Below are 9,380 nucleotides of genomic sequence, written 5' to 3' on the forward strand. Positions count from 1 at the left end.
GTGTGTGTCACAAATGATTAAGTGCACTCTATAGTCATGTATTTACTGAGTGAATGTGCACACAGGAAACAGCTTGTGTTTGCTTTTGATTTAGATTGAGATGCATACATTACATTGTACTAAAGAATGCACATACATACTGTGTACTTCATGTGCACACGAGTTTATTCCTGTGAAACTTCTGTTTTGGAGGTTTCATATCATAGTTGTATAATCGTACAAGTGTGTGCGTTAGAGTATGTATTTGTGTTCATGTAAGTCAGTGTGCGCATTATGGTCCCAGAGGTGTCTATATACTGCACCTTTCTAGTTTTCAACGAGGGATTATCATCTAGCCTTAAGGACATCTCTCAGATTTGACTGACTATGCACTCAGGTGCTACTGTCATAACGCTGCATGCTATTATTGTACTGCTCTGTGATCAAGCTATCATATGATGTGATTTGATGCCTCCGTTTATCTATTGCATTAGATTTATGTGGCTTCTTAAATGTTGTCTATCGTGTGTTGCTTTGAGTTGACTTGTTATAATCATGTTACTTACAACACAATAAGAAATTCTATTTAAATTGAGATTCCTTTTTTCTTGTATTAATCAAATATTTTTTTTTAGTTTTCAAAACAGGCAGTTGAGCATTGGGCTTTACATTCTTTATTTTGTAGCACAGTCATGGACGTCATATGGGTGACAAGGCTGTGGTGCATGAATAACAGGGAGTCTAACAAAGTTGAAAAACCTATATCGAGAAGATCTAAACTGATTTACTTCTGCTGTCCTGAATTCTTGGCTGTGACAGCAAACAATTATAGATAGCTGTGATTGTGAAATCCTGTATTCAGTAAACCTTGTAAAATACAACCAAAAAATAATTGGATTTGGGTTATTTTAGTAAACTACAAAAAACTGTCAAAGACGCTTGATAGGTTCAGTGGCTCTGCTATATGTTTGCTTCATGGAGTCATGCCACTGTATGTCATCTGAATTTAAGCAGATTACACCAATATTACAACATTCTGACTGATAACGAGCGCTACAAACTTCTGACGACTGCTATCTATCAAGCCTAAAAAAATTAGATTCATGCTCATGACCGATTTATGACTTTTTAGAAATATGACCCAGCTCTGGTATTGAGTGTGATTAAAGAGATAGGTTTGCAACATTCATGTCATGCTGTAAACAGGCTCAGGGTGCAGTGAAAGTGACACCTGTAACAGCTTGCCTTGTGACTTTGTGAATGACGCAGCAGTTCTCAAAATGACCAGTGACCTTGTTTAGCCATGTCATCCTTCTCAGTCCTGTCTCATTCCCTTGCCCTTTCCCTCTGCCTTAGACATATCAGCATCATCAGCTTAGTCCCTGGATGCGATTATGATTATGACATGGCAATATTAAATATTAGTGTGCAAAAGCAGTGCTGCGCTGGAAGAAAACATCCTTTTAGATCTCTAACCATTTGATGAGAAATACTCTTGCTTCCCCTTAATCTCTCTTTTTATCATATTTGTTCATCTCTTCTTTTGTCCATGCTGTATTTCCCCAGTTCTCTCTTCTTTCTCACCTGGCTTGGAAAACTCGTCCAAAGGCTCCTTCCCCGATATCTCGGACGTATTGAATATTATTTCGGGGATACTCAAGGGCCAACAGTTTTGAGTTCAGCAGCAGAGGAACGCGCTGGTACATGGGGTTAGGGTGGAGTCGATCGAGCAATAGCTCTGATGGAAGGGCGTTCAACATCGGGGTCTCTATTACTCTTCTAATAAAAATAAATAAATATAAGCGTGAGCATTACAAGGATAAAAACAGACACTAGATAAAGAAACATATTCCATCTTTATCATCTTTCTTTTACCTCTTCCGATTCCTCAGTTGCTTCTTCCATCTGCGGCAGCCAAGAATGATAATGGCAAGAAATACTGCAGTTGCAAGAGCAGTCAGGATAACGACGATGACAGACATTGAGTAAGCTGGAGATGACGTTGTGGTCACGGGAGGGAAACGAGGGGTCTGGAGAGGGTCTCTAGACTCTGGCTTCACTACTTAAAAGCACAGATATAGGAAAAGTCACTAAACTTGGAAAAATGACAAATCTAGAACTCTGTTGTCTAAAATCCAGATTGTGCAGTCAAAGTTTTGGCTACTGGGTAGCTTTTAGTCTACTGTAGGTGAAGTGTTGGTTTCAAGTGTAAAGAAAACAGGAACTGTAAACAGGTGAAGTGGGGAAAAAAGTTCTGAATGCAGAGGGCAGTACCTGATGCTATGCTTGTTTCCCCACACTGTGGAACAGCACAGTACTCCCAGCGTATGTTCGGATTTAAGGTATAACACCAGGGCTTGTCACTGATTCCTCCTGGGTTCCTGCAGTGATTGCCTGAATTCTTCAACTCTGGAATGACATCCACTGACAAATGGTGCTGGTGGGGAACCTGCAGGATAAAGCACAGTAGTAAGGATCAAAAAAAGAGAAACACTTTCTCAGGCCTTTCCCACTAAGAGGAATAAAATAGAAAAAGAAAAATCACCAACATACATACTGCAACAAGGACGGTTAAGTATATTAATTGGTGAATAAACGTGGTTTGCAACCTGTGAGTACAGGGCTGGAGTCTGTGTAATGCATGATCTCTTTTCTGTTCTGCTGCTGACCCTGTATTCCGAGGGGGTAAAGAGGAAATCTACCTTTGCTGAGGGATCAGTTCTAGTGAGTTTTCTGTGAAAGAAAGAATTGATTTGGATGGATAGTTTTTAAAACTGGTGAGTCTCAAATCAAAAGTGAAGCTAAGATGACCTTCCAAATATTTCTTCCAGGTTCTGTTCTGTGTAGTAAGGTTACAGCTCCATAACCATGGGCTATTGTGAGGGACATTAGGGGTTGCATGACTGTTCCTGGAATCTAGACTGCCAACTTAAATATGGAACATCTGGTGGGCTTGTATGTCATGAGCTTTAATCATAAAAAGAGCAATGGCCAACTCTATCCCAAGAGACATGAAGACATGAACTGAAAATGTTGGGTTCAACACATGTTGCTGTAGCTGAACGTGTGAAGTCAACAGCATGGGGTTGATTCCTAACTGGTGCCAGGAATGCTTAAAACAACAGGTCTTCGCACTAGAATGACAAGTTAGGCCATTTGTCATTGCCTTTCAAGATAATACACTGACATTTGGCAGGAAATGGGATGCAAGCCTCCATTGTCAAAGTGTAACACTTCATACAACCAACCATCCTCCCCAATCTTCTTCCTGCAGGCATTTTGCATTTTGCAACACTATTCTGCAACACTCTAGATCCATAGAGAGAGAGGATTTCTAGCAGAAAAGGGGGTTTTGGAGCATAAACAAATGATCTCTGCTGGTAAGTAATCCCCAGCAGTGGATCAAGTTGCATTTCCTGCAGAGAACTCGACCCTTTTTAATGTTTAATTAGTGGCCACTGTGTTATTATTTTATGGATGATTCTTACGCCGAGTCATATATATACCATGAGAATGACAGTGTTGTATAGTATGTTTAGTTCATTAGCAATGTTTTCCCCTGCAATAAAGTTGTGAATCATCGTCTGCAGTATTTCTATGACTCAGCACAAAATGGCACCGAAGTTACTCCATTCATGTATCATGTACATTTACAGTTTACATGTTTGTGCTGAACGGAAATGTGATTTTTATGAGACAGAAGTCATTCTAAGCAGAATAGCATATGTTGTGGAGCATTACAGTGTTCTGCTCATTTCCTATAAAACTCAAAGAGCTGATTAGGGATCATTTGTATTATGAAAATATTTATGTAAAGCATATGCTCTCTGATGTGTGGAAGATAGAAGACAAAGCAAAGGGGTGGGGCTAAAGACTAAAGCCCCAATTTTGGGGGCAATGAAAGCTACTGATTAAAAAAATAATTCACAACATTTTTTTTATTTATTTTTTTTATTTTGAAGGATGGACTTTGGCATATGTACCTCAGTGGTTTGGTCAGTTGCCTACCATTCTTACTTTCCAATCTTTAAACAAAGGATGTGTCAGACCATACATACTGTTGTAACCAGACTATATTTTTTTATTAACTCCTTACTCTGCGTCTTGTACTTCAGTGTGGCTGTCATTTTGTTATGGGACAGCTACTTTGCCCTATAATGTATCACACTTTGGGTGTGACTCTTAGTTTAACACCCTCTGATTTCACTCTGATGTTTATATTTAACACAAATCTTGTCTGATTTTCTATAATAAAATGACAATGAGATGCAAGTAAATTTATGAACTTGTAAAGTACACATCCCCAAGCACCGAGGTCTATCTGAAAACATCTACTGAAAAAAAATGGTTGTTGAGTTCAAAATTGTGCAATCACATTAACATTGCCTTGGGAGAATTGTTACAAGAGACATTACCCCAATAATGGTGGTATATGCTGCTTACAAGGAGGAAATGAAAGCTTTGGTGCTGGCCAGGAACTTCAGCTTAATCATCAAAATGATTCCATCATGTTTAACAGCTCACCTTCTGACTTATGTTCAGCCAGGACATTATATCAGAAAGTAACAGTCTTTTCCTGGAAGCAGCATGGACTAAAGCCTAACTTCCTGATGTCACTCTGTCTTCTTTATAGCTTCAATCCTATTGTCCTAGTGCAGACAACACACAGCACTGGTTTGCTAAGCCCTGCTCCCTTTAGTGCTTCTGCACTTACCACTTACCAAGCCCTCTCTTTTCCAGTAACACTTACGAAGTTTATGATGTCAATTCAGACCTGCCTCTCAAATGTATGAGTAATTTGATGAGTCTGTGGTCACAATTCAAGATTATGGTATTAAAAAACACACTCGGAAAATCCAGGCTTCTTCATTTGTACAATATCATGTCTAAACAAAAAATTACACTAGTCCAATCTGTTGTAAATGGCTATGTAAAGGAGCTAACATTTTCCCTAATGTCTTAAAGATAAGACTTTAAAAAATCTTCTGGAATGAATCTAGAATTTAAACAAGACTATCTTAGAAAAGGAAAAATAAGGCTGGATAAGCATATATGTGGAATAGACTATTGTTCTTATCATAGTGCCATGCATAGAGCTTAGATGATTAGAACATTCTAATTGAAAGGACGGTGTGCATTGTTATTGTCACTATGCTATAACAGTGCAAAGTGAGCTAATTTTAATTCAAATTAGCAGATAGGATGCAAACTAAAGGGTATTTGTAAAGTCTTACAGTTCAAATAAAAAAAATAAAACAGTCAATGCCACCTTTTTACTTTCAGTATTCAACATTCAATTCCACGGGATTGTCTGCATTTTCCCCCCACAAATGATCACCCTTCATACAGTGCAGGTAATCTTATTATTCCTACATAACTCTCACCAAGCTCAGGCGTGATGCGGCGATTCTGTTTATGACATACATTGAAATTTACCACGAAAGAAGATGAGCTCATATTACAAGTTGACACTTGTTTGTTGAATGTTTTATGAAATGAGCCCTTTACCACAATACAATTCTGGAGAAGGATTTTTTTTCTTTTTTTGGTAATTTTTCCAGTGCCTGCCTTTAATTAAAATACATTTCAATTTTGCAGAGAAAGAGTGTTAACATTCTGAAGCTAAAATAACTGCACATTTAGTGGTATAGTGGTACTAGTCTTGACTTTCCCATAAATACATGTAATATACAGTGACTATATTTCTGCACAAACCAATCCATGCACACAGACACACAAGCATCTCTGGCCAATGTCATCCAGTATCGAGAACAGTAAACATGTCACTGGTTTTAAGAGTGAAGATGGTTGAACTGAATATAATTCTTGTAGAATACAAAACCGAACCTATGTGTTTATGTTTACTTGTTTACATCAGACACGGTTAAATGTGGTATTCATATGTTTTCTTCATGTGGTCTTATGCACACATAGTTTGGGGTGTTTACGAAGAATAAAACAACAACAGTTCAGTAGTAAACATAAGTGTAAGTACTAACATTTGAGAACTGCATTAGAAAGCAAGCTTTTTCGCAGTTAGCAGATAGTAGAGTATATGTGCGTGAGCAAATCCAATATGCTGAAGTGGGAGTGGGTGTGTGTGTGCGTGTGTTTTAGTGACAGAGCATGTGGAACATATGCGTGTGAGAGCTAATTGCTTCCAGAGGCAGGATGTGACATAATGAGTCCCTCCCTCTCTGCTGACCTGGCACACACACACACACACACACACACACACACACACTGCACGGGAGAGTAGTAACAGTTCACCCAAACAGACCCTCTCACTGAGCAAAGCCATAAAAACATAAAGGGGCTTTTGGGCTACAGGAAGAGTGCGTGCGTGCGTGTGTGGGTGGGTGTGTGTGTGTGTGTGATTAACACATTTGTGTGACGCTGTATTTGCTGTTGTTTGCACATGTAAGCATTTTTGTATGCTTTTCTGCTTCTGAGTAAGGGAAAGGAATGTTTTAATATAAAACTGAACATACATAAAACCTAAAACACACACACACTCAAAATATCAGTGAAGCATCTTTTCTTGGTTAAAATCAGCTGAAAACACTCAAGTGTGTCCTGTTTTTTGATTACATGTGGTTATTTCATACTTTTGCTGGTTTTATACTTTAGTTATAAAATATCTAAGTAGTTTTGTAGCTCTAGGAACGTTTACGCAAATGTACCCAAAGACAACAATACCTGTTGGTTCCATGGTTGACATGGTGTCCCAGACCTGGTTACATTCACACTACCCTGGTAGAAATAACCTCGGTCATTGTAACATGTTCCTGTTGATGTCAAACAGAACAGTTTACCGTAAGATAACAATGTTAACTGTAGCAATTACTTTTTAAAATAATAGAGTAATTCATTTTTGCATTGGACTAATTATGGCAGCTAGAAACAAATTCATTGTGATGTACTGAAAAAATGTTGTACTTACTTGTAATTAGATCTTTCTTGATGTCTGAATGTAGAAAAGATTAAGAAAAATGAATCTAAATATTGAGAAGAAGAGGAACTATGAAGTAGGGCTGCCACAAACGATCATTTTGATAGTCGACTAGTCACCGATTATTTTTGCGATTAGTCAACTAATCAGATCATGCATCCATTGGACGTAAAACGTACAGCTTATTGCACCAGCAGCAATCTGCTCTTAATATAACTATCATTAGCTTACAGCTTTAAGTGTTTAAGGTATGTGCTGACTAAAAATAAAGACAAGATGATAGTTTATTAAATTTTAATGAAATCTGCAGATTGTTTCGGTGAAGTTTAATAAACTCCTTGCTATCTAAAATATAACAGGACACCGGAGTATATTCTCAAGCATCTCACACTTCTGATAATCAGTTGTCTGCTCAGCTGTGTAAAAACTATAACTTTAATCTCAGCCAAACCGATTTACTCAGGAACAAATAAAATACAAAAAAAAAGCCAAACAATAACATGTTTAAGTTATCTAAGTGACTTATATATATTTAACCTGAGTAGCGAAAGATGGCGGTGGGTTTAAAAACGTTTTGCCGGGAGTCCGGTGTTCTCACCAGCTCTAGTGAGCCTCGACCCCCGGCTAGCTATCGAGCTAGTGGGTAACAGACGTCTCCAAAAACGTCAGAGTGCTTTTGAAAATATGTGGTTTCTTGATAAACCAAGCAGATATTTGAGGTTTACACAGCTACATTCTCGCCTGGAAATATGTTAAACGTTTATTTTCAGCTGGCATCCTTGTACATGCAGTGCTGCCATTTTCTGTTTCAGTCCGTTATTACACTCTTAAATCCTACTACTTATTCCTGCGTCTTTTGGGATCTTACAAAGCTTCAAACGACGCGTCGACTATTAAATCAGTCGTCGACGATTTTGATAGTCGATGTAATAGTGACTAGTCGACTAATTGTGGCAGCCCTTCTATGAAGTCATTTGAACCAGAAGATCAGTACTGATTCACTGAAACACACAAACACAGAGATACACACACCTGCAGCTATATATTTTGGCTCAATTCAGACAAACCCTCTTAATGACCTCATCAGTATCAATGACCTGCAGTGTAGCAGACCATGCTTTATTTGGCCCTTAGCACACACAGCTGTACCCAGCCAACTTTCTTTTACATAATGCTTCACTTACTTTTCATAGCTACTTTTTTTTTGTTTAATGAAAGCAGAAGTCAATGTTCTTTTTAAAAAACAAAAACAAAAAAATCTTTAATTTAACAGACTTGTGCAAGAGAACACAAGGTCAGTTTGCTCTTAAATACGTTAGTCTTTGCCCAACTTATTTTACAACTACCAAACTAACAATTTTTACAACTAAAGTGGTTCAACAAACTAATTAAACTTCACTTCAGGTTGTCTTACCTGCAAAAGGAACATATGTACAACCATCAGGGTCTGTGTAAAGACTTGGTAAGGTCTGACATTTTGGCAGCAGTGAAACGGGAGCCTGGGACCCGGTGAGAGAGCTGAAGAGTCCAGACTGGACTGAACTGCTGCCTTCTAATATCAGCCACGCCTTATGGCAGTACAGCTCCTTCACTGCCAGGCAGTGTTCTCTGTTTATGAAGAAAAAGTGTATCAGATTCAGTGATGCTTTCTTTTGTTTAATAAATCTGAATGGGTCCAAATCTGTGGAGGGCCAAAAGTGCCAAACTGAAATAAATAAATACTTATACTAATAATACTAATTAATTATGCATCATTAAGTAATGAGAATTTGAAATAAGTAAACAAGCTATTAAATCCATAAATAATTATTTAGATGTAATTAAACGGTTTGTGTTCTGCAACCCATCATTAATTTATTTTCTCATTATTATTTTGAAAGGTCACAGACCAGACTGATTTTTTAAAAAGTGATTGAGAACTGTACAGCAGTATATTAAATTAAATTAAATATTACTGTTTAATCAACAGACTGTTAAGCAGCTCTTTCTTAAAACCATCATGCATGTATGTATAACTCTTACTGAAAAAAAGATGTATATCACTTGTTAATGTTAGTTTATTAATTTATTTATTTTTACTCTAGCAGGCTTTTTCAAAACTTTCAAAACAGACAGCTCATGTTCGGAATTTAGTTGATTAAATATTAAATATAGAAAAATTTATCATTTCTGGAGCTCGCTTGAGATCAGTCACCGTTATGCTAGTCCAGATCCTGGTGAAAATGCTTGTGTCCTCATATTAAAAATTTTATTTTAAATTAAAAATAAGTTGTTCCAACTCATCTGAACATCTTGAAATAAAGATGAGATAATGAGATAATGAGTATTCAAAATATACTGAAAATGAGACATTACAACTACAACTACAACCGCCTACAACTGCAAAGCTCTCCAGCGAGTAGTGCGGTGCTCTGAACGGATAATTGGAGGTGAGCTTCCCTCCCTCCAA

General features: G+C 37.6%; 1 protein-coding gene across 1 annotated transcript in view; it reads right to left on the bottom strand.

The window, feature by feature from the left end:
- The window catches only part of musk (muscle, skeletal, receptor tyrosine kinase), a 31,282-nt gene that overhangs the window by 7,487 nt on the left and 14,415 nt on the right, over nucleotides 1-9,380 (bottom strand). Inside the window, exons 10-15 of the mRNA XM_005729198.1 lie at nucleotides 8,346-8,539; nucleotides 6,923-6,946; nucleotides 6,679-6,767; nucleotides 2,254-2,428; nucleotides 1,855-2,041; nucleotides 1,564-1,758 (exon numbers count right to left, since the gene is read on the bottom strand). Coding sequence (XP_005729255.1) covers nucleotides 1,564-1,758; nucleotides 1,855-2,041; nucleotides 2,254-2,428; nucleotides 6,679-6,767; nucleotides 6,923-6,946; nucleotides 8,346-8,539 — 864 coding nt within the window. The remainder of the gene's footprint in view (nucleotides 1-1,563; nucleotides 1,759-1,854; nucleotides 2,042-2,253; nucleotides 2,429-6,678; nucleotides 6,768-6,922; nucleotides 6,947-8,345; nucleotides 8,540-9,380) is intronic.

Source organism: Pundamilia nyererei, unplaced genomic scaffold, assembly GCF_000239375.1.
Source record: "Pundamilia nyererei isolate P.nyererei 1_Seehausen unplaced genomic scaffold, PunNye1.0 scaffold00032, whole genome shotgun sequence".
NCBI classification, from domain to species: Eukaryota; Metazoa; Chordata; class Actinopteri; order Cichliformes; family Cichlidae; genus Pundamilia; species Pundamilia nyererei.